A 24743-nucleotide genomic window follows, 5' to 3' on the forward strand; every position below is an offset into this window, starting at 1 on the left:
GCTCTGGGCTATACCACGGAGCCGTACGAGCTCTACTCAGGAGAGGGCGCTCGGGAGCAATCCTGTCAACCGCCCAGGTCATTTCTGCATTCCACAGATCAACCAGGGTTTCGACAGGAGAGCCAGCCCTATCAGCTGGAAAACTCCCCAGAGCCCTTTGGAAACCATCCGGATCCATTAGTCTCCGGGGGCAGACCATCTTAATAGGTCCCCCACCCTTGCAGAGGGGAAAAGCTGCTGTAAGTCTAAACCTTAGCAAGCAGTGATCTGACCATGACAAAGGGACTGATGTAAGGTCCCCCCACTTCCAGATCACCATGTCCAGTTGTGAAAACCAGGTCAAGAGTGTGCCCCGCTACATGTGTTGGGCCAATCGAAACCTGCATAAGAGCCCTCGAAGCTGTTTTTCTTTTACGCGGTTGGTAATCTGCACTTTCCCCCTGCCCACCTGTGCCAAAAAGGGGGTGGGGGCTTCCTCCGGTGTGGCGCCCTGCTTGTGGAACGCCCTTGAAGGCCCGACTGGCGCCGAGTTAAAACATGGCTTTTTATCACAGCCTTCAAGGGCTAAATTCCTCAGGGTCACACATAGTTTTAATTGATTTTAATTGCTTTTAAAAAATTCTACCCATTTTAATTTGTTATCAGTTTAATACATTTTTAGCTGTGTAAATTAATTTTGTTTATTTTGTTCTGATTTTATCTTTATGCTGCCCTGAGATCCCAGTGATCCCAGGGCAGGATACAAATGTTTAAATAAATAAATTATAAACCCTTGGACGTTTGCAGCACTGGAGCCATTTCTCTCACACAGGGGCCTCTCGTGGGGAGGCGCCTGGTGCACAGTGAAGACCGTCTGCACCAAAGGGACCGTCTGGCAGTGCTAAACCCTTGGAATTGGACAAAACTTCCCCCAGTAGGGAGGCATAGGATGCACCATCAACACCCTGCACAATTACAAAAGCAGTGTTCACTTCCTTCAAAGTCATGCAAACAGATCTGTCCACTAGTACTGTGCCAAATCATAGAAGTACAGTGAATGAGATCTGTTATGTTTAAAATAACTATTTAGAAACATTGGTGAAGTATTTTAAAAACACCAAATTTGACTGTATTGCAATGTGCAATACAGAGACTGCTATGTCTTTACAAATAGTAAAAAAAAAAGAAGGGGGGGGAGCAAATACCACATCTTTTAGGAATAAGAAAAGAATTCTTATGAATAAGGAGCTTCGGCTGTTGGGAGGTATAAAAATGCAATAACAACAATAACAATAATGATGCACTCTTCTACCCATGTTCCCCAGCAGCTGGTGTATATAGGCCCACTGCCTCTGGTACTGGAAGTAACACCTGGCCATATGGGAAAATAGTCGTTTCATACATTCCGTTGCATATAGAAGGACAAGTCCTGCTGAAAAAGAATCAACAGGGCTTCTGCAAAGATAAGTCTCACTGACCTTTTGGAGTCCTTGGCTGAGCTCGGACGACACGATAATCAACGGTTGTTTCCCATTCTGTTCCTATTACCCACCCCCACGTTGATTAGCGTGTCGCCCGAAGTACTCAGCCCTTGAGAGCCGAAAGGTGAAGTGGCTGCTGTTGCTTCTGAGCTCCGGGCAAGGCGCAAAAGGGCCGTTTTCTCCGGGAGCCTCTTGGTCCGTCGAGCAGAAGAACCGGGGGCTGGGGGGCTGGGGCTGGGGCTTGGGCGGGAGGAGAGTGTTTGGGCCAGTAGTGCGCTGCGTGCCTGCGCCGGCGGGGTGGGCAAAGTCCGTTCCTCTGCCCGGGCGGGAGGTTGGGATGCAAGGGAAGACCCTTTCGCCGCGCCCATCCTCACGGCCTCCGAGAACGCGCAGCCGAAAGCAGCGCCGAGGCGGGACACGTGATTTTGCCGTGTCTCTCGTCTCTCCGCCCCGCATTCCCGGCGCAATCACGTGACTGGCAGATTCTCACGTGATTCAGAGCTCGGTTCCTGCCCTGAGCGAGAGGCTGCGCGGCGATGGAGCTCCGGTACCCGCGGGCGGCTCCGCGGGGGAGGCGGGTCGGGGGTCCCGGCGGGGGTGGGGGAGAGGAGGGTCGGGAAGGGAGGGAGGGAGGGAGGAAGGAGCCCCCCGTCCGCAGCCTCGGCCTTCTCGCGCCCCGACAGCCGCCTCCTTCCCTCCGCCCAGGTGCCTGTGGACCGCCTGCCTCTGTGTCGCCGCCGCTGCCGCTGCCCGCTGGGCTCCGGAGCCGGACCAGCCTTTCCGGTAAGCGAGGTCCCGCGGAGCGGGGCAGGACCCCCGGCGGGGCGGGGCGGGCGCAAGACGGGCGGGTATGCGCCAAGGCGCCTCTCCGCGCAAGCTGCCCGGCCGGTCCCGCAGGATGCGGAGGGGCCGAGTTCTCCGGGGCTTCACGCGGAGGCCGAGCTTGGGCTCTGGGGCCATCAGCTCTTCGCTCCCCGCGCTACGTGGGCGCTCCGCGGGAATCGAGCTGGCCCGCCCCGTCGGGGGGCGGAGGGGCCCCCGGCGCCCCGGGGGGGGCGGGGAAGGGGGTAGAAGCAAGCTGGGGGGGGCGGCCGGCCTGGAAGGGCTCGAACCCAGCCTGCCGAGCAGGACGTGGGAGTCCGGCGCCTCCCTTCGCCTGGGCGGGCCTCCCACGCGGGCCAGGGGTCGCCCGGCCTGGCTGCGCTGCGCTGCGGGGCCCTGCGCTTGGCTGTAGGGAGCCCAACCCAGCGCAGCGCAGCGCTGCTTCTCCCTCTGCGGGCCGGACCTGCCCCTGTCCGTGGCCCCTGGGCCCGTCTCCGCCCCCCCCCCCGCGTGACTGCCACGCCTCTCTCTGCCCAGGATCGGCGATGGGTGGCGGTCGCTGGGCCGCCTGGCCCCCTCCGAGATGCTGAGCCTGACGTTCGCGCTCCGGCAGCAGAACGTGGGCCGCCTGACACGGCTGGTGCAGGAGGTCTCCTCTCCGGACTCTGCGCAGTATGGTAGGGGGCCCCTTTCCTCCTCCCCCCCCCTGCGCCCGCCCCCAGCTTCCGCCTCTCCTGCTGGGGGCCAGCAGCTTCTGCCCGTCCGATACAGCGGAGACCGTGGGGCCCAGAAGGTGGGGGGGGGGGCCTATGAGAGAGACATCATTGGCTGATTTCGGACGACACAGTAATCAACTGGGGAGGGCGGGTAACAGGAACGGAATGGAAAACGACCCTTGATGGCCACGTCGTCTGAGCTCAGCCACCCTCTTTCCATGGGCCTGGCTTAATAGCCCTTCGCTCTCCCCAGGGTTCTCTTCTCCCAGGAGTGGCAGGGTGGGGGGAGGGGGGAGGGGGACTCAGAGTCCCTGGCTGAATCCGCAGCGCCCTCCCCAGGCGGCTCTTTCCAAGATTCGCTGGGGGTGCCAGGCCGCGAAACGGGCGGAAAGCGGGCAGGAGAGGCCTGGAGCGGAGCTGTCTTCCCTGAGCAACGTACAGGCAGCCCAGAGGGGCTTGGGGGCGGTGCTGGGCCCGGGTTAGGGTTTGTGCCTCATCTCTTCCCCCTCGCCTGCGTTGCCTTGCAGGGCGGTTCTTGTCGCTGGCGCAGGTGCAGGCCCTGGTGGCCCCCTCCTCTCTGGCGCTGGGCACTGTGCACAAATGGCTGGAGCTTCACGGCATCCGGGACTGCAGCGCGGTGAGCACCATGGACTTCCTGCAGTGCCAGGTGTCGGCTGGGTGAGTTGGGGAGGGCAGAGGGGGCTGCTCTGACTGAGGGGGGCAACTGGCTTGTGAGCAGCTGATGCTCTGCAAAAGGAGGGTGCAGCAGCAGCAGCAGCAGCCCCCCCCCTCAGCTGACGGCCTGCCTCCTCCCCTCTGTGCAGCGCGGCAGAGCGCCTGCTTCCAGGTGCGCAGTTCCACCGCTACGTGAACGGTGAACGCAGCATTGCGAGGTCCCCGTTTCCCTACACCTTAAATGAAGAGCTGGCGGAGCACATCGATTTTGGTATGGAAACATCATGAAGGTGGGACGAGGGGAGGGAGGAGGAGGGGGGTCCCCCAAGCTGAGCCTGGAATCCCCCAAGCTGAGCCCCCCTTTTCCATGGGCAAAAGTCCTGTGGTTCAGGTCTGCCCGGGTTTTTTTTTAACATCTATCTCTAGAACTGCCCAATGCCCCTCCCCTCTCACAGGAGATGGCGGGGTGGGGGGGCTGTCAGAGCTGAGCCCCTCCCTGCCAACTGCATAGCCACAGATATGATGCTAAGCAGTGGGGAAGGGGCTTCAGTGAGACCGGTCCCGAGCTCCTGGGCATTAGACTGAGTCATATTTGCTCTAGGTGCCATTTCTGGGCCCCTTTCTCCCCCCCCCCCAGCAATCGCAACCTCTCTTTCCATCTCCTCTGATTCCCAGTGGGCGGCCTCCACCGGTTCCCAGCTGAAAGGAAGGTGGTAAGTCGGGCCTGGACCACACAGAGGGCATTGCCACGACACGGAGTGCTGCCCACCTTCCACCTGGGCGTGACGCCAGCTGTGGTCCGCCAGCGCTACAACCTGACGGACAAGGATGTGGGTGACTCCCAGAACAGCAGCCAGGCCTGTGCACAGGTAACAGCGTGGCCCGCAGGGCCTCCTCCCGCAGGGCCCCCTGGCTCAGCTGCTGGGCTGGCGGCTGTGTCTCAGCCAAGCCCGACTCTGGGGAAGGCGAGAAGTGGGAACCTCCTCGTGCATGTGAGAGATTCACTGGAGGCGGCCGCTGGCTCCTGCCACGCAGGCAGCAGGCCCACGGCTGCACTTCCTCCCCAGTTCCTGGAGCAGTATTTCCACGAGGCGGACCTGGCCGAGTTCATGCATCTCTTTGGGAAGGGCTTTCCGCACCGCTCCAGCGTCGACCAGGTCGTGGGGCACCAGAGCCGAGGCAGCGCTGGCATAGAGGCCAGCCTGGACGTGCAGTACCTGATGAGCACTGGGGCCAATATCTCCACCTGGGTATTCAGCAACGCAGGTAGAGGCGTGCTCGGCTGGTCCCTCCTTCTTGAGTGGCAGGCTGGAGGGGTTCATCCTGCCTCCTCCGGGCCAAGTGTGGCGGGGGAGAGCATCTCTTTCCCGCCTGCCCCAGTACTATTCCCCGGCAGGTACAGCTATGAGGCCCAGCAGCTCTCATAGAACCATAGAATCATAGAATAGCAGAGCTGGAAGGGGCCTACAAGGCCATCGAGTCCAACCCCCTGCTCAATGCAGGAATCCACCCTAAAGCATCCCTGACAGATGGTGGTCCAGCTGCCTCTTGAAGGCCTCTAGGGTGGGAGAGCCCACAACCTCCCTAGGTAACTGGTTCCATTGTCGTACTGCTCTAACAGTCAGGAAGTTTTTCCTGCTGTCCAGCCGGAATCTGGCTTCCTGTAACTTGAGCCCATGATTCCGTGTCCTGCACTCTGGGAGGATCGAGAAGAGATCCTGGCCCTCCTCTGTGTGGCTTCTCAGTGCCACTGCGAGGAGGGGCAGCGGCTGCCCCCCTCATGTTTCCTTCCCTGCCCTTTGGGTCAGGACATGTAGGGAAAGGGTAGAGATGTAAAATTTCCAGAAATTTTGACGCCATGGGGAAGAAAAACTTGTTTTTTCCCAGTTTTTTGAAAGGGGGGCAAACGGAAATTTTCAGGAAAATTGAAATAATGCAGTATCAGCACTTTTTACAGATTGGAAGTCACTTTGTTAATTTAGGAACATAAAATGTAATTATGTCCAAGTTGGTTTGGCATAAAATCATTACATTTGGTATATTAAAAGTCCAGTGTATTCAAACAATGATTACAAATTGAATTTACTTTTTAATTTTTTTAAAAAAAAATTGGTAACAAATGGAGCTACAAGCTCCTGAACTGTTAGGGACACCTGAACTGTAAGGAACCTCTTTGGTTCTGCCAGGTTAGGAGGCAAAAAACTAAAACAGAGAAAACCGTCAACACTAGTAACAAAGAATCATAGAATCATAGAATAGCAGAGTTGAAAGGGGCCTACAAGGCCATCGAGTCCAACCCCCTGCTCAATGCAGGAATGCACCTTAACGCATCCCTGACTGATGGTTGTCCAGCTGCCTCTAGGGTGGGAGAGCCCACAACCTCCCTAGGTAACTGATTCCATTGTCATACTGCTCTAACAGTCAGGAAGTTTTTCCTGATGTCCAGCTGGAATCGGGCTTCCTTTAACTTGAGCCCGTTATTCCGTGTCCTGCACTTCCGACATCCCTGTTCTACGATTCCCCTGCCAGGGAGGCACGAGAGCCAGGAGCCGTTCCTGCAGTGGCTGCTGCTGCTCAGCAACGTATCCGCCTTGCCGTGGGTGCATTCCGTGAGCTACGGCGACGACGAGGACAGCCTGTCTCGGGCCTACATGGAGCGGGTGAACGTGGAGTTCATGAAGGCAGCTGCCCGGGGGATCAGCATCTTATTCGCCTCAGGTATGTATGTGGTGGCAGGTGGGGGGGATGGGGGATTGGGGCAGCTCCCCCCTTCCAGAGTTGCCCAAGGGGGCTTGCACACCTGACTTCGGCAGCCCCCCCGTGGGAGCGCTGTGCGAGGCCTGCGCCCCCTTCCAGCCTCTGCTGTGGTGATAGCTGTTCACATGACGAGGCCTGCTGCTCTCAGCAGACTCCTGCCCCCCTTTGCTCAGCGGCACCTTGTCTGTCTGCTCCTCCTTGTCCTCTGGGCCGGTTGCTCTCTGCTGTTGCCGTTGTATTTTGTCAGATAGACGGAGAGTTGGGTACAGGGTCTCCTGTGTTGTGGCACCTGCAAGGGATTTTAGCCTGGGTGCCTCCCTCATGGGGGACCCTTGGGTGAACTCCTTCCTCTGCTGAAACCTTCCCAATGGTGCTGTGGGAGGAGGAGGAGGAGGAGGAGGCAGGTGCAGGAATTCTGGTTACTTTGGGAGGTTTTGCTGCTCTGGCAAGTCTGATTTTGGGCTGTGATTGTCGGGTATTTCCAAGCTCTTCTTGAGGGATTTTCGAGCTGATTATTGTAAGGCCTATAGAATTGTTTAAAAATCATTGGGCAGTAGTCCTTTTGGGCACTCTGAACAGGAAATGTATCCCTTTAAAATACCTATAGCCACCTTTTAAATCCATATGAATTTATAAGGCAGCTTCTAAAACACACAATAAAATACCACCTCTGGAAACAACAGTCCAGCTTAAAATAAAGACAATAAAACCGGTAAACCAGTAGAAATCCACAGTAAGGTTTGCAGCTCACCCACTTTCATCCTATGGCCTCTAAGACAGGCTGGGCAAACACATGGCCAGAATGTTTTTTTGGGGGTGGTGGTGGAGAAAGCGGCAATACATAAATGCCCCCATGACTTTGTCCACTTTTGATCTCTGCAGGTGATTCGGGAGCAGGTTGCCGGGCGATCTCTGCAGGCAGACACGTCTTCCGACCCAGTTTCCCAGCCTCCAGGTGAAGGGAGATGGCTGTCAAGCCCCACCCACCCACCCAGCACCCTCCGTCCCCTTGCATGCAAAGCTGGGGGGTGGAGTGGATTGGCATGCAGCTCCCCCTGATCTGACTGGCAGGCTCGCGTCAGCCCCACTGAGCCTTTTCCTGACGTGGCCCTTCCGGATCCAGGCCCTCTTTGAAATCATGGCAGCTAGTGACTTGGAATGTTTTGGTGTTGAGATTTTCAGGATACCAAATCCTGTAGCAGATATGAGATCTCAGAGTTGCATCCTCATTGAACTCATCTAGTCTTGGACCTCCAAGGCATTTATATTGCGAGAGGGAAGAGAATCCAGGCCAGCGTGGGGTGTATGGATCCAGCTGTGCTTGACCACTCCAGGAGTCGTGGGAGGCCTGTTCGTCTGTCCGTCAGTCCCCTGGGAAGGTGGCACCCTGATTCTTGGTTTCCGCTGAGGTCACCCTGGCCTAACGCTTCGCCTTACGCTCACAGCCCTTACGTGACCACAGTGGGTGGGACGTCCTTCCGGAACCCCTTCCTGGTGAGTGCCGAAGTCTCAGACTACATCAGTGGCGGAGGATTCAGCAACGTTTTCCCCATGCCCAGTTACCAGGTGAGTCCTGTGCCCCTTGCATGGCATACCGTGGGCCCCCGGCAGCCTCCGGCAAGTCCATCTTTCTAACAAGCCAGCGTGGCAGACGTGACCCTGCAGCAAAGCCTCTACCCCACCTTCCATTGTGAACTGCGGGACTCATTGCCACAAGACCTTCAGATGGACACGTGTCAGCTAGGGACACGGTTTCATTGCAATGAATATCTGAGTAAGGAATTAAAGGACTCTGACAAACCCCTTGCTAAATTAACAAAGTTCCTTTGGATTTAAAATAAGTAACAATACATAATAATAAGTTGTTGTTGTTGTTGTTATTATTATTATTATTATTATTATTATTATTATTTGTTGCATTTTTATACCGCCCAACAGCCGAAGCTCCCTGGGCAGCTCACAAAAACTAAAACCATTCAAAGTATAATAAATGCCCATCCCCTTCCTGCCTTTACAAAGGAATTCCCACTCTGTTTTTCTGGCGGTTGCTCACCCAGGGCCTCTGCGCTCTCTGCGCCAGGGCCTCTCCTGTCGCAGGCCTCTTGCCCCGCACGGCCGTGCTGTCCCCACATGAGGATCAGCCCCCGGCTTCTTCTCCCCAAAGCCCCTTCCCTGCCCCCTGCTCCAATTGCCTTTCATAGAATCATAGAACAGCAGAGTTGGAAGGGGCCTACAAGGCCATCGAGTCCAACGCCGTGCTCAATGCAGGAATCCACCCTAAAGCATCCCTGACAGATGGTTGTCCAGCTGCCTCTTGAAGGCCTCTAGTGTGGGAGAGACCACAAAATTTCTATTCACCTCCTCCTTTTCTCCCAGCAATTGTTGCTGTGACACCCCCCCACCCCCACTCTGCTGGCTGATTTATCCTGTGCCACAGATGCTTGCAGAAAAGGCTTTTAAGGAGAGGGTGGGTGGATCCCTGGCTACTAGTTGTGAGAGCCTGAAGGGCAGCGGCATGCCTCTGGCTACTGGACGCTGGTCATCGATGGCGCGTGGGGGTGGGTGGGAGATCCCCCCCTCTCTCTCTCTGCTGGGGATGGGATGTGGAGCCGGAAGAAGCCGCCCCAGGCAGCGCTGAGTTTTTTGTGGGCTCGAGGCGGGGCCAGACGGGCACCTTGAGGGGCAGCTGGCCTCTTCCGGCCGAGCCTCAGCGCCACTCTTCTGCCTCTTCCGGGCCTCTCGTCAACAGGCGGCGGCTGTGAAGCATTTCCTGAGCTTGGCGCCCAAACTGCCTCCCGCCACCTACTTCAACGCCACCGGGAGGGCGTACCCTGACTTGGCCGCGCTCTCCGACAACTACTGGGTGGTGAGCAACCGCATCCCAGTGCCCTGGATCTCCGGCACCTCGGTGAGTCCGCTGCCCTCGCGGTCCCGCCCCCGATCCCCCACCCCTTGGGCAGGGCTGGCTGAGGGGGCCGCGCTCACCCTCTCCCCTTCCCCCCCGCCCCAAGCCAGGCCTCGACTCCTGTGGTGAGCGGCATCATAGCTCTGATCAATGACCGGCGACTGCAGCACGGGCGGCCGCCTCTGGGCTTCCTCAACCCTGCTCTCTACCGGCTCCAGGATCGGGGCAACAGCAGTGCCCTCTATGACGTGAGTTTCTGCGGTTGGGGCAGGTGGCAGGCCTGGACCGGAGGCTGCCGAAGGGCAGGGGAATCCTTGGCTTTTCCAGCTGCGGGGTGGGGGGTGGGGACCTGGCTGTTTCGGGGCTCTGAAGCTCCCGGCAGGTTGCGTGGCCTGTGGGCAGAGTGGTGCTATTCCTTTCGCTTGCATCCCGGGTGCCCAACCCAAAAGAGGCTCTGCAGCGGCCTGGACGTTTGCTCCCTGAGAAAAGAGGGAGGGGGGTTCTGGGCCTTCTCTGGGTCGTAACACGCCCTCTCTTTCTCTCTGCCTCTCAGGTGACCCAGGGATGCCACCTGTCATGCCTAGATGCCACCGTGGAGGGCCAGGGCTTCTGTGCTGCTCCCTCCTGGGACCCTGTCACAGGCTGGGGGACACCCAACTTCCCAGAGCTGCTGCGTGCCCTGTTGGGCTAACGGCCGAGACCGGGCGCGGGGGCCCTTCCTTCCAGGCCCCAGCCGCTGGGGTGGGAGTGGGTTTGCGGGGGAGGGGCTTGCTTTGTGGCCTTGGTGGTGGAAGGGGGGGGTTCTGCGTCAGCTTGGAGGTGGGTACCTGTATAAGGTGCGTGTATAAAGGACGGGCTCTCCTAAGCTTTGTCGAAGTTGAGGAAACTCCTGTTTGCCTGCTTTCAAATGTAGGGCCTGTAACGCTCACATTTCAGTCTTCAGTTCAGGGCAGCAGATCCAAGGGAAGGGCCCCCCACCCCCACTGAGGCGGCAGCAGCAGCAGAGGGTAAAGTGTGGCCCACAACCACCTGGCTTCTCCAACCCTTGGGTGTCTGTGCAGGGGAGGGGTGGGACTGCTCCAGGCAAAAGGCCTCTGTGAGAGAGCTCTAGGCCCTCTTGGCTAACGGGTGGCAACCTCACAGGGCGGCTTTAAGCGTGGGCCAGGGAAGCTCCTTCTGGCTTGCCTCTGACAAGGCCCTCAGGCTCGGGAGGGGCAGGGCTGGGCTGGCCAGGCCTGGGTGACTGCATTTCTGTGTGCTTGGCTGCTGGGGCGGGGGCGTTTGCACACTTGCGTAGGCAGGAGGGTACGCGATTGGTAGAACAAGTCAGGGGGCCAGCAGTGCCGTTCCACAGTGGTGAGTTCTGCATCACAGCCCTTGAAGGTGTGCCCCCCGCCACACACACACGTAGAGAGCGGTGCGTGGGTGTGGGTGTGCTGCCAGAGCCCTTCTGGCCACAAAGGGGGGGAGTTGTCTCTGTGGCAAACCCTCTGCTCAGATGCTCTCAGGGAGCCCTTTGCAACGCTTCACCAGAGTCCCCTCACTGCAGTTGAGGTTTGCGACTCCGCCCACCCCCCTACATGTGAAATATCGGCTCAGCCCCCCTCTTTTACTCTTAGGATGGGGCCATCCGGTCATTGGAAAGCCAGAGCTGAGCTCTGAACCCAGGCCCAACCTGGTGGCTGTATCCAGCACACGTGGAGGAGACGGACGGCTGGCTGGGGAGGCCCTGACCCCGCTGCAGGGCTTGAGTATCCTGGGGGGCAGGCGAAGGGGGAGGGGGAGCCAGAGGCAACCAGCTTCCCCACTTCTTCCTCATTTGCAAAGGCAGCTGGGAAATCTGGCCCAGATGCTCCCTGCTCCGGCCTGCTCTTCCGCTGCCCCGCCAGCAGACCCCAAATTAACAGATCCGCCCCCCCCCCCCCCCACACACACACACCTCGCCCCACATGTTGATTGTCATGGAGCATTTCTGCCCAATACATCTGTTTTCTGCTTCAGGACTGTTTTGTATACAAAGCTTTGGCATTCTGAAAACAACGTCATTTGAATGCTGTTTTTTTTAAAAAAATGCCCAGTTGTGATGTCTCAGGTTAATTAGGGTGGGAAGGAGAGGAATGCAGTGCAATAAAGTTTGGGGGGCTTCCCCCCCCCTCACAGTAGGGTTGCCTCATGGTGTGTTGATTTCCGACTTCCGTCTGGGAAAAGGGGGCTGCCCTCCCCTCCGGAACGTAAGCGAGCACAATGGTGGGCACCCAACGCTCTCTCCCGGGCACATTATCTGCATCTCTTTTCACTGCTGGAGACAATGAAGGGGGAGGTGGGGATGCTGAAATGCTAAAACACCCGTTTTTCTTAGGAAAGTGAAACTAAAAGTAATTATTTCTATTAGCAGTAGGGAGGCCTGGTCTCTGCCAGCTGCATCATCAAAAAAGGAGGCTCATGTTTGTTTAAATGTGATATGAGAAGCAGAGAGAGACTCCATCTGCGGAGAAATGGCTCCAGCTGGCCTGAGCGAGTGACGCCAGGCAGGGGCTGACCGGTGGGTGAGGGGGGTGGGCAGGGCGTGTGACGATGTGATTACGCAATGGATGGCGTGTAGGAATTGCACGCAGGAGGCCTTCCGCACCGTTACGCACTTGATGAAATATGGAAGTGGCAGACACAGGCCGGGCGTGTTGCAGGCTGGATCCTGCAGGAGAATCATAGAATAGCAGCATTGGAAGGGTCCTCTTAAGGCCATCAAGTCCAACCCCCTGCTCAATGCAGGAATCCACCCTAAAGCATCCCTGACAGATGGTTGTCCAGCTGCCTCTTGAAGGCCTGTAGTGAAGCTTCCTCGGAAATGAGGGCTCCAGAGACGCTCTTAATTTGGTGTCAAACTGAAGCAGAACAGACAACAGGAATTCCTGCTGAATACATCTGACTGAAGAAGAATGCCGCCCTTCCCACTCACACCCATTAATTGGCTTTCTGTTTGACGTTCCTGAGGAAAACTACCCTTTGGAGTTTCAACCAGGCCAAAGCAATGACTGCACGAGGTGCCGTTGTCTGCTGCCAGGCACAGAGGTAGAGGAACCGGGAGGAAGAGGGGGGCTCAAAAGCAGGGGGTGTGATTTAAATCAGCGAGAAAAACGGTCCGTTTAAATCAAGTTTCTCATTTAAACTTTTTCATTTATTTCCTGAACAACTGTCCAGATCTCGCCATTGAGCCCATGTTAATTTACAGCTAAGCACAGTATTAGTTGTACTGTTTCATTCTTGCAAGTCGGCTTTGCATTTCTTCCTCTCACTATATATATATATTTTGCAGACTTTCCTTTTTGCCTATGGAGAGACGGTCTTTGAAATATTCCCCTATAGGGTCTTCCTTATGACTAGCAACCATCAGTTTGTTGTTAGCAGCACAATCTGGATTTCCTTGAGAAGCCTCAAGGAAATCCAGGAGGCTGTCAATTCAAAGAGGCCGTGTGCTTGCCATGTGCTCCTGAGTGCTGAGTGAAGAGGGTCGGTGTGGAGAGTTCCTGCAGGACCTGAAGTGTGGCCTGACTGCTGTTGATTGTTGTTGGCCTCCCAGTGACCTCATTCTGTTTCCTGACTTGGAGCTGAGCAGAAGCAGGGAAGAGCAGCTGGCCTAGCTCAAGTAGAAGCTATAAAAGTAAGCCAGTTTCCAGAGAGCGAGCAAACAGGAGTTTGACAGGTAGTTCGGCAGGGGAGGTCAAGGGGGAGGCCTCTAAGAAAAAAGAAAAAAAGGGGGGGGAACAACAAAAAAGAGAACCACCCCAACAAAACCACACACACACACACACACACACACACACACACAAAACCAACCAAAAAATCTTATTTTCCCTTAAGACATACTCGTATAGTTGTGTACCTTCAGAGAGGACACAACAAAGCAAAGGCAATTCTACTATAATCAAAAAGGAAAAAAACCAAAGCAGAAATCGACAATATGGATGGAAAGGAGTCCCTAGAGGTGGTGACCTGCAAAGGGTGTGCAATGTTCGTGTTTCTGCCTGAGCTCAACATGGCGTATACCCGCAACAAGTGCAAGCTGGTGGCACTTTTGGAAGAAAAAGTGAGGGGACTTGAGCGGCGAGTGTCCACCCTCCAAAGAATAAGAGAAGACGAGGAGTTCTTAGACCGAACGGTGGAACTGCAACAGCAACAACAAGCACACGAGATTGAAGAGCAACAGCCAGCTGAAGCAGAAGTGGAGTATGCTGAGGGGAGGAAAGCCAATGAAGAGGAAACTCTCTGGGAAAGAGTGACAATTAGGAGCAGAAGAACTAGAAGGCATTCTGCACCAGTGGGGCCATTAGAGTTAAGCAACCGCTTTCCGCTTCTGGAGGATGAGTCTGAAGGACAGTTTGCGGAGGAAGAAATACAGCAGACATTGTGCAACAATGAACAAGAGGCAGAAGGTAGGTCAACCAAGAAAAAGAGAAGAGTAGTCATTGTGGGAGACTCCCTGCTGCGTGGGATTGAAACCCAAGTATGTCGTGAAGACCCATGGACTCACCAGGTGTGCTGTCTCCCTGGAGCACAGATTAGAGATGTGACTGAAGGGTTACCGAAGTTCATAAAGTCCACGGACACATACCCCTTTCTTCTCATCCATGTGGGAACAAATGATGTCGCCAAGCAGAGCTACGAAGAAATCATTTCAGACTTTGAAGCTCTGGGAAGAAAACTGAAGAACTTTGGGGCCCAGGTAGTTTTCTCATCCATCCTCCCGGTTCTTGGAAGAGGATTAGAAAGGGAAAGAAAAATACTCCGGATCAACGACTGGCTACGAAGGTGGTGCCGACGTGAGAGTTTTGTATTCTGGGACCACGGGCTACGCTACTTGGAACATGGACTGCTGGCACCTCACAAGGGCTGGAAAGAATATGTTTGGCCACAGCATGAAAAACTTGATCAGGAGGGCTTTAAACTGAATCTTACGGGGGCGGGAGACGTAAACCTCGAGGCAACAAGGGATGAAGGCCAAGGCACCACAGTACAGAGAACAGCTCCAATAGTGCCCCAAAATAGTGTCCGCAACAATGTAGGAACAAAGCCAGACTATAAAACACATGGTCTTCAATGTCTATATACTAATGCCCAGAGCATGGGAAACAAACAGAACGAACTTGAACTCTTATTACAGGAAGGCAAATACGACTTGATAGGTATAACTGAAACTTGGTGGGATGACTCCCATGACTGGAATATAGCAATTGAAGGATATAACTTGTTCAAAAAGAACAGAAGAAATAGAAAGGGAGGTGGAGTTGCACTATATGTTAAACATACCTATCCCTGCACAGAAACACAGGCGGATCAGACTGGGAGCTCCATCGAGAGCATCTGGATTAAAATAAATGGGGCAAGGAATAAAAAGAACATGATAATCGGAGTCTACTACCGACCACCCGGTCAAGGAGAAGTCGAGGACGAAACTTTTGAGAAATAAATTGCCAGTGTTTCAAGGAAGTGTGATGTAGTAGTGATGGGGGACTTCAATTACCCTGATATCTGTTGGGAGACCAATACTGCCAAAAGCGTCCCTTCCAAGAAATTCCTGACATGTGTGGGTGATAACTTTCTCCTACAGTGGAGGAAGGAACTAGAGGATCGGCAATCCTTGACTTGATATTGACCAATAGGGATGACTTAGTGGATAAAGTGGCAGTTACGGGAACTCTGAGGGGAAGTGACCACGTCATACTTGAATTCTTGATTATGAAGAAGACAAAAGTTGAGTGTAGGTATACACGTACTCTAGATTTTAGGAAAGCTAATAAACTCAGAACTATGATAAGTAAGGTCCCATGGAAAATGAGCCTAATGAGAAAAGGAGTGCAGGATGGGTGGGAGTATTTAAAAAAGGAAATTTTAAAGGCACACTTACAAACAATTCCAACAAGGAGAAAAGATAGAAGACAACGGAGGAAACCAATGTGGCTCCACAAAAAGCTTAGAGATGACCAAAAAACAAAAAAGGATACATATAGGAAGTGGAAGGAAGGCCAGGAGTACAGACAAGTGGCGCAGAAGTGCTGAAATGACGTCAGGAAGGCTAAAGCTCAGAATGAGCTGAGATTAGCGAGGGATGCTAAAAGCAATAAGGCTTTCTTCAGATATGTGAGTAGTAAAAGACAGAGGAAAGAAATGGTGGTTCAACTGCTTAATGAGGATGACAAATTGCTAACAGATGACAAAGAAAAGGCTGAAGTGCTCAATTCCTACTTTGGCTCAGTCTTCTCCCAAAAGCGGGTCTATGACCCCCCTGGAAAAAGTGAAGCAGAAGTTGAGGGGGCAGGATTGCAATTTGAGATTGATAAACAAATGGTCAAAGAACACCTAATTTCCTTGAATGAGTTCAAATCTCCAGGGCCCGATGAACTGCATCCTAGAGTAATGAAGAAGCTAGCAGGTGAACTCTCAAAACCTTTGGCTATTATCTTTGCAAAATCATGGAAGAAGGGTGAGGTGCCGGACGACTGGAGGAGGGCTAACGTTGTCCCTATCTTCAAAAAGGGCAAAAAGGAGGAACCTGGGAACTACAGACCAGTCAGTCTGACATCCATCCCTGGGAAAATTCTGGAGCAGATTATAAAGAAGTCAATCTGTAAACACCTTGAAATCAATGCAGTGATCACTACAAGCCAACATGGATTTGTCAGGAACAAGTCCTGTCAGAAAAAAATGATTTCATTTTTTGATAAGGTAACCTCCTTTGTGGACTGTGGGAATGCTGTGGACGTCATATGTCTTGACTTCAGCAAAGCTTTTGACAAAGTGCCCCATGATATTCTGATTAACAAACTAGCTAAAAGTGGGCTAAATGGAACAACTATTAGGTGGATTCACAGTTGGCTACAGAATCGGACTCAAAGAGTACTTATCAATGGAACCTTCTCAAACTGGGGAGAGGCAACGAGTGGGGTACCGCAGGGCTCAGTCCTGGGCCCAGTGCTCTTCAACATTTTTCTTAATGATTTGGACGAGGAGGTGCAGGGAACGCTGATCAAATTTGCAGATGACACAAAATTGGGTGGGATAACTAATACCCTGGAAGACAGAAACAAACTTCAAAGTGATCTTGATAGGCTGGAGTGCTGGGCTGAAAACAACAGGATGAAATTTAATAGGGATATTAAATTTAGGAAATAGAAACCAAAGGCACAGTTACAAGATGGGGGATACTTGGCTCAGCAATTCTACAAAGGAGAAGGATCTTGGAATTGTTGTAGACTGCAAGCTGAATATGACCAAACATTGTGTTATGGAAAGGCAAATGCTATTTTGGGCTGCATTAATAGAAGTATAGCTTCCAAATCACGTGAGGTCCTGGTTCCTCTCTATTCGGCCCTGGTTAGGCCTCATCTAGAGTATTGTGTCCAGTTCTGGGCTCCACGATTCAAGAAGGAACAAGCTGGCAGACAAGCAGACAAGCTGGAGCGTGTTCAGAGGAGGGCGACCAGGATTATCAGGGGTCTGGAAACAAAGCCCTATGAAGAGAGACTGAAAGAACTGGGCATGTTTAGCCTGGAGAAGAGAAGATTGAGGGGAGACATGATAGCACTCTTCAAAGACTTGAAAGGTTGTCACACAGAGGAGGGCCAGGATCTCTTCTCGATCCTCCCAGAGTGCAGGACACGGAATAATGGACTCAAGTTAAAGGAAGCCAGATTCCAGATGGACATCAGGAAAAACTTCCTGACTGTTAGAGCAGTATGACAATGGAATCGGTTACCTAGGGAGGTTGTGGGCTCTCCCACACTGGAGGCCTTCAAGAGGCAGCTGGACAAGCATCTGTCAGGGATGCTTTAGGGTGTATTCCTGCATTGAGCAGGGGGTTGGTCTCGATGGCCTTTTAGGCCCCTTCCAACTCTGCTATTCTAGGATTCTAAGTGGGTAAAAGACTGCAGCCTTCCCATGCCAGCATAGCTGCTTCCTGCTTCACGCTGCCTTGGCCCAGACTTGCCCTCACCAAAAATAATGCAACAAAACCAAAATGCCTGTGACTGATAAAGCTTTGATCATTACTGGGCTGAAAAAAAACCCAGTTTTGATACTTTGAGATACAATTGTGGAGAATTTTTTTAAGGCATTGGTTTCCATCCACCCTAAATTGTCTTTCTGTCTTAACTAACCGCCTTGCTTGGCTCACTTCCACCACCACATGAGCACAGAGCCATGCTTCCTTCTCTCCGGTGTCTTTGCACAGCTGAGTTTAATCAGGGAAACAAGAAGCAAAGACATATGAAGAATCTGAACTGGCAGTGATGGACCAAGGAAGAGATTTTGGGGTGGTGGTGGATAGATGGATAACCATGTCCACCCAGTGTGCGGCCGCTGTGAAGACAGCAAACTCCAGGTTAGGCATGATAAGAAAAGGAACTGAGAATAAAACTGCCAGTATTGTAATGCCTTTTTACAAATCCATGGTGCGACCACAGAATAATGAGTGTAGTTCTGGTCTCCACACCTAAAAAAAAGATTGCAGAGCTGGAAAAAGGCAACTAAAATGAGCAAATGAATGGACCATCTCCCCTAGGACGTAGGATGACAACAGCTGGGATTGTTTAGCTTTGGAAAAATGGAATCTAAGGGGAGACCTGGTAGAGGTATACAAAATTATGCACGGTAAAAGAAAGTCCTTCACACAGCATATAGTTAAACTATGGAATTCACCAATTTGGATGGTTTTAAAAGGGTGTTGGATAAATTCCTGTAGGAGAAGGCTATCAATGACTACTAGCCCCGATGGTTATGTGCTGCCTCCAGGATCACAGGCAGTAAGCCTATATGCACCAGTGGCTGGGGAACATGGGTGGGAGGGTGCTATTGCACCACATCCTGCTTGTGGGTCCCTGGTTGCCAGCTGGTCGGCCCCTGTGTGAACAGAGTGCTGGACGTGATGAAGCCTCGGTCTGATCCAGCCTCCTCGGGGCACTTCTGATGGTCTTAAGAAGCACACATCGTGAGTTGGGCTGAACAGAGACGGTCTTGGGTGAAAGGCTGCTTCCGTGCCCATGTTGGCCATTTTCATGGGCCTGTGAGTGCGGGTTTCACATGATTGTGGTCAGATTTAACAGCAGACGGAATAACCTGGGTATTTTGCCCCCACTGAACTCCCTCCCCCTGTGCCCTTCACACATACAGCTCTTCCCCATGATCAAAGCACGATCCGTGTCAGGATAATTATTATTATTATTATTACTATTACTATTATTACTATTATTTCTTGCCCGCCTCTCCCTCTGGATTGAGGCACGGAACATAATCAAATATAAAAATACTATAAAACATAAAACTAATACATTATTAAAATAACAGCCAGACATTTTAAAATTTGCCTGGGTAGGCCTGTTGGAAGAGATCAGTCTTCATAGCTTTTTTAAATTCAGAAAGACTGTTGAGTTGGTGAATCTCTCCTTGCAGGCCATTCCACAGTCTGGGAGCAGCAGAAGAGAAGGTCTTCTGGGCAATGGTGGTCAGTCTAGTTTTTGCTATCTGAAGGAAATTCTTCCCAGAGGACCTGAGTGCGTGGGGAGGATTGTACGGGAGACGGCGATCCCGCAGGTAGCCTGGGCCCAAACTATGTAGGGCTTTAAAGGTGATAACCAACACTTTATACGTCACCCGGAAACTAATTGGCAGCCAGTGAAGAGATTTTAAAATTGGTGTAATGTGGCTGCCCCTAGCTGTACCAGTGACCAGCCTGGCTGCCATAGTTGAAGTTTCCGGACTAGGCACAAAGGTTGCCCTATGCGGAGCACATTGCAGAAGTTGAGCCTCAATGTTACCAGCGCATGCACAGCCGTCTTTAGGTCTTCCAACTCTAGGAAGGGGCGCAGTTGGCGTATCAGCCAAAGCTGATGGTAGGCACTCCTGGCCATCACATCTGAGTTGTCATTTGGAGGGACGTATCCAGAAGCACCCCCAAGCTGAGAACACAGTCTTCAGGGGGAGTGGAACCCCATCCAGAACTGGTTGACACACCTCCAAATCCAGGACAGTAAGCACCTCCATCTTGTCAGGATTCCGCTTCAGTTTGTTTTTCCTCATCCAGCCCATTACTGCCTCCAACCATTCATTCAGAGGAGACACACTATCCTTAGCGGACGCTGTTGTCAAAGGCATAGAGAGAGATATTTGGGTGTCATCGGCATACTGATAGGACCCTGCACCATGCCTCCGGATGATCTCTCCCAGCGGTTTCACGTAGATATTGAACAGCATTGGGGAAAGGATGGCACCTTGTGGTACACCACACAGCAGCTCCTTCTTTGAGGAGCAGCTATCCCCAAGCATCTGTCAGGGCGGAAAATTTATCCACAGAAAGATAAGTCCTGGAAGAAAACTGGGCTTGGCACAGTTTCACAGGAGGTGCTATTCATTAGTGCTGAAACTGTAAAGGTCAAAATGATAAGAGAAATAGTTCTCGCCTCATCCCTTAACTGAATAATTGGATGATGAAACAGTGTCATCATACCGTGTATGAAATGTATATATAGTTGGACATATGGAACACTTTTCTTGTGGTGTGGCGTGTGCCTCTCTCGTTGATGCTGCTTGATGGAAAATTTTGTATGGGAACGTTATGCTTATATACCTCAGTCGTGAGTATTTCTTTCGGGGAAGGCACTCAGGAGCCGAGCTGAAAAGGTCGCAAGCTGCGATGCTGCTGATTAAGCTCTGCTAATTACGCGACAGCATCACCATCTGGAAACTGCCTGATTCCCAATCTGCCCCTGATTCCCAATCCCCTCAGGCGATCCAGAAGGATACCATGGTTGATGGGATTGAAAGCTGCTGAGAGATCCAAAAGTACCAGCAGGGACACACTCTCCCTGTCAATACTCAGGCGTAGATCATCCGCTAAGGTGACCATAGCGGTCTCAACTCCGTATCCTGATCTGAAGCCGGTTTGAAATGGGTCTAGAAAATCTGTGTCATCCCAAACTGCTTGGACTTGGTGGGCAACTGCCCTCTCTATCACCTTGCCCAGAAATGGTAGATTTGATGTTGGTCTATAGTTATTAAGATCCAGGGGATCCAGGGAGGGCTTTTTTAGAAGCGACCGTACCACCACCTCTTTTAAGCATGATGGAAAACTCCCCTCCCTGAGAGATGCATTAATAATATACTGTAGTTGTTGTCTAACTGCATCTCCTCCCTGGACGACCAGCCATGAAGGACAGGGATCGAAAGGGCAAGTTGTCCTCCTCACTTGTCCAAGCAGCATGTCCACGTCCTCGGTACTCACCAACTGAAACTGATCCAGTGTAATCCTATTCAGAGTTGCTGGACACTCCATTGTCAACTTCTGCTATAATGAGTGCGTCTAAGTCGACTCTTAGCCAAGAGATTTTATCTGTGAAATGATCGTTAAAGGCATCACAGCGAACTGTCGTGAGCTCTAAAGTCAGGTTCAGGGGAGAAGGTGTCTGTGTTAGACCCCTCACCACCCTGTACAGTTTTGCTGGACACAAATTCGCAGATGCAATGCATGCAGAGAAGAAAGCTTTCTTCACTGCACGTATTGCCACCCCATAGGAATGAAGATGTTCTCTATGTCGTGTCTTGTTGGATATAAGTCAAGTTTTCCACCATCGGCGCTCTAGTCGTCGTCCTTCCCACTTTAGCTCCCCGAGTTCTTCTGTATACCAGGGTGCCCGGTTAGAAACGGGCCAGAGAGGATGTTCGGGGGTGATAGCGTTGATAGCCCTAGTTAGGTCTTCATTCCATCTGCTAACCAGGGCTTCAACAGGATTGTCGACGATACCAGCCATAGAACCCTCTAAGCCTTTCTGGAATCCAAGAGGATCCATCAGCCTTTGAGGGCGGACCATCTTAATAGGTCCGCCACCCCTGCAGGGGCAGATAGTAGCCGCGATACTAACCCTGACCAGAGAATGATCTGTCCATGACAACACAGAGGTATTTATCACCTATGCACACAGATCTGTCTGTTTGGAACTGAAAACAGCATCGAGGGTGTGACCTGCTGAATGTGTGGGTCCAGAGACCAATTGGGATAGGCCCATGTTTGTCATGGAAGCCATGAACTCCTGAGCTGCACCTGACAAACTGGTCTCAAATGGGATGTGGACAGCCTAGGCGACTCTAACACCAGCTCCGAGACTCGGCCAGAGAATCTGTTAGGCAGCGGGGTGGCCGGTAGACTAACAGAATCCCCAGTCTATCCCTGGTCTTTAGACTCAGGTACACACACTCAATGTGATTCAATTCATGGACTGGAAGTCTGGTCAGGTTTAGATTATCCCTGTAGACCATAACTACTCTGCACACACACACCGCCCACTTTCCCTCACCTGCTCACTAACACAGGACCCAGCTGGGAGGGCCTGGGCCCACGTTGGGCCACTGTCATCTCCCTGCCAGGTCTCTGTGAAGCATGCCAGGTCGGCCTCCTCACCTAGAAGGAGGTCATAGATGATATCTGGTGTATTTTTAACTGACCTGGCATTACACAGGAGCAAGGAGAGGTTCTGTGGGTGGCCTGGTCTGTTCTCCAGGTTCCCTGGGGTGGCAGGGCTGTACTGGAAGGTAAGATGGGTGTTCAATCTCTCTCTCCCCTTCCCCTATAATGGCACGACGTGGCCCTGCTATCGCCATATCTCCCTCTGCCCATGAAGGAAAGAAAGCCCCCCTCCCTGAGAGATGCATTAACGATATGCTGTAGTGGTTGTCTAGCCGCGCCGCCGCCTCCTCCTCCTCCTCCTCCTCCTCCTCCCTGAGCTGGGATCCAGAGGGCACGCCGCCCTGCTCACTCTTCCGAGCCACTGGAACTCGCCAACTGAAACGGATCCGATGTGACCCTACTGCCGGAGCGGCTGACTGTCAGCCTCTGCTGTAATGACGGCGGCGTCTGTCGGCTCTTCTCTGAGAGATCGCAGGGACGTGCGCGCGGCCAGGCGACCCTCGCAGCCGCAAGCCTGGGCCGCGGCTGCCCACCCCGCTGCGCCCGTCAGCATTTCCCCGAGGACGTCCACGGGGTCTGCAGCCCCCTCCCCCTCCTCCTCCTCCTCCTCCTCCGCCCCACCCTTTCTCGCTCCGGGGAGAGAAGCCCATCGGCGCCGGGCTCGGGCGGCAGCTCCCGGCCTCCTCTGCTCTCCCCGCCTGCCTGAGCCGCGCGGGCTCCGACGCCCTCCACTCTCCTTGCCCCGCATAAGGAGGCTGCCGCTGGGAGCCGGAAGTGCTGACTGCGAGCGAGGCCGCCTCTCTTAGGGGTTCCGGGCGAAGAGCGCAAGCGGAGAGGAAGCTGCGGCGCGGTTCCGCCCGCCACTTCCGGGAGCGCCAGTGCCCCTCCATCCAGGCCAGCCCGCGCGTGCGCCCAAGCTGCCGGCGCCGCTGCTGGTCGGACTTCCCATGAGCGCCACCGGAGGAGGAGGAGGAGGAGGAGGGGGCGTCGCGGAGCCCGACCCCAGCCCCGCGGCCCCCGCGCCCCCGCCTCTCCCTGCCGCCGCCGGAGACAGCGCCAAGGGCAGCCCCGGGGTGGCGGTGGTGGGGGGAGCCGGAGCCGGGCCGGCAGGAGGAGCCGGTGAGGAGCGGGAGGACGGGGCGGGGGGGGGAGGGAGGAGGGGAGGGGGCGCCCCGGACCCAGGACCCCGGCCTAACCCTTCCCTGCCTCGCCCCGTGCAGGTCCCGCCGCCGCCTCGTCTTCGTCGTCTGCGCTCGCCGCCGCCCCGGCCGAGGGTCCGTCGTCGTCGTCGGTGCCCAACGGGGTGTTCGTGCCGCCCGGCGGGGCCGCCAACGGGGAGACCAAGCCCGCCGCCCTCGCCTCCCCGGCCACGGCGGCCTCCAGCGCCCCACTCGTCGACTTCCTCCTGCAGCTGGAGGACTACACGCCCACGGTGGGTGGGGGGCGCGGGCACGGCGGGCCGGGATCGGGGGGTGGGGGAGTGGACGGACGGACGCGGGGCTTCCCGGCCGCCGCCGCCACTGACTCTGCCCCTGCTTTCCCGGCTTTCAGATCCCGGACGCCGTCACCGGCTACTACCTGAACCGCGCCGGCTTCGAAGCTTCCGATCCGCGCATGTGAGTCGGGGTGGGGGGCGGCCACGGGGCCCTCCAGCTCCACGCACGTCTAGCAGAGCCCCCTGAAATGGCCCCGGGGCTTCCTGCCTGGCCCAAGCTAGTAGCCCCCACTGAGCTTTGGGGCCAGGACTGATGCAGGGCGCCGTGCCCACCCTTCCCACCCCACCCAATGCATCCCTCTGACACCTCTTCCCCTCCTCCCTCCTGCATGGCAGCATCCGCCTGATCTCGCTGGCAGCCCAGAAGTTCGTCTCGGACATCGCCAACGACGCCCTGCAGCACTGCAAGATGAAGGGAACAGCCTCTGGCAGCTCCCGCAACAAGAGCAAGGTGGGGCCCCACGGCGGGGCGGAGGACTGGGGGGGGCCGGCAGCATTGTTGCTCCCGCCCTTTCTGAGCTGCCCATGGGGGGCCTGAGGGCGCACCCCCACCCCACCCCGGTTATCTGCAGACATGGGATGGAGTCGGGACGGGCGCAAAGCCAACCGGAGCCTCCTTCCTTCCTTCCTTCCTGCAGGACAAGAAGTACACGTTGACCATGGAGGATCTGGCCCCGGCCCTGGCCGAGTACGGCATCAACGTGAAGAAGCCCCACTACTTCACCTGACCCCCTTCCCCGCCTCTGAAGTGCTTTTGGACTGCATTTTTCTGCGCCCCCCCCCCCCTTGTGAAGTTGGTGGAGGTGCCATTAAAGACCTCCTGACTTGGGCGCCTTTGTCTCTTTGGGCCCCTCGGTGCTCTCTCCTGGCTGCAATCCGCTTCCTGCCAGGCTACGCCGGATCAGGGCTGGGAGACGCGGCGCTCCTCTTGCCTTGCAGTGAGAGACGCGGCGTTCCCAGAAGGCCGTGCTGAACACCTGGCTCTTCAGTATGTGCCGGGCGGTCGAAGAAATGCCTCTCCCCGGGGCAGAGCCTCAGCCCACTTCAGGGGTGGGAGGGGGACGGGCACAGGGGCCTTGGCTCCCACCACAAGCCTTGTTTGGGGAGCAGCAAGGGGCTGTCCTGGGGATGGTCCTCCCTCCCACCCTCGTCATCGTCAGGCCGGCCAGTGGGTCCCTTCCCCTGTCCTGGGGCGGACTGTGGCACTTGGTGTTCCTCATGCTGGTGCCCTCCGAACACATCAGAGGACAACTCCCGGCTTCCCCCCCTCCCCCCGCTGCCCCACGGCCAAGGCAGCTGGGACTTGTAGTCGGCACATATCTGGAGAGCCCCCCAGGGGGCGGGGGAGGCTGCTGTAGCTCAATGAGCCATTGCTTTCCATGCGGATCAGGCTCCAGGCCAGGAAAGAGCTCTGAAGGGTGTCCTGGAGCTGGTGTTGCCACCTGAAGCAGGCAGAAGTGCACTG

At 54.6% G+C, this 24743-nt stretch overlaps 2 protein-coding genes across 2 annotated transcripts; both read left to right on the plus strand.

Moving 5' to 3' along the window:
- The first annotated feature begins 1901 nt into the window (after nt 1-1901).
- Nucleotides 1902-11396, plus strand: TPP1 (tripeptidyl peptidase 1). Its single transcript, XM_063127311.1, has 13 exons — nt 1902-2007; nt 2166-2243; nt 2820-2959; nt 3526-3676; nt 3823-3944; nt 4349-4542; nt 4741-4939; nt 6203-6391; nt 7313-7385; nt 7876-7996; nt 9180-9338; nt 9446-9583; nt 9889-11396. The coding sequence occupies exons 1-13, from the start codon at nt 1997-1999 to the stop codon at nt 10024-10026; spliced, it is 1713 nt and encodes a 570-aa protein (XP_062983381.1). The 5' UTR covers nt 1902-1996; the 3' UTR covers nt 10027-11396.
- An 11259-nt stretch (nt 11397-22655) lies between these two features.
- Nucleotides 22656-24107, plus strand: TAF10 (TATA-box binding protein associated factor 10). Its single transcript, XM_063127887.1, has 5 exons — nt 22656-22902; nt 23004-23215; nt 23335-23399; nt 23615-23729; nt 23917-24107. The coding sequence occupies exons 1-5, from the start codon at nt 22731-22733 to the stop codon at nt 24004-24006; spliced, it is 654 nt and encodes a 217-aa protein (XP_062983957.1). The 5' UTR covers nt 22656-22730; the 3' UTR covers nt 24007-24107.
- Nucleotides 24108-24743: the final 636 nt, after the last annotated feature.

This window comes from Elgaria multicarinata, chromosome 5, assembly GCF_023053635.1.
Source record: "Elgaria multicarinata webbii isolate HBS135686 ecotype San Diego chromosome 5, rElgMul1.1.pri, whole genome shotgun sequence".
NCBI classification, from domain to species: domain Eukaryota; kingdom Metazoa; phylum Chordata; class Lepidosauria; order Squamata; family Anguidae; genus Elgaria; species Elgaria multicarinata.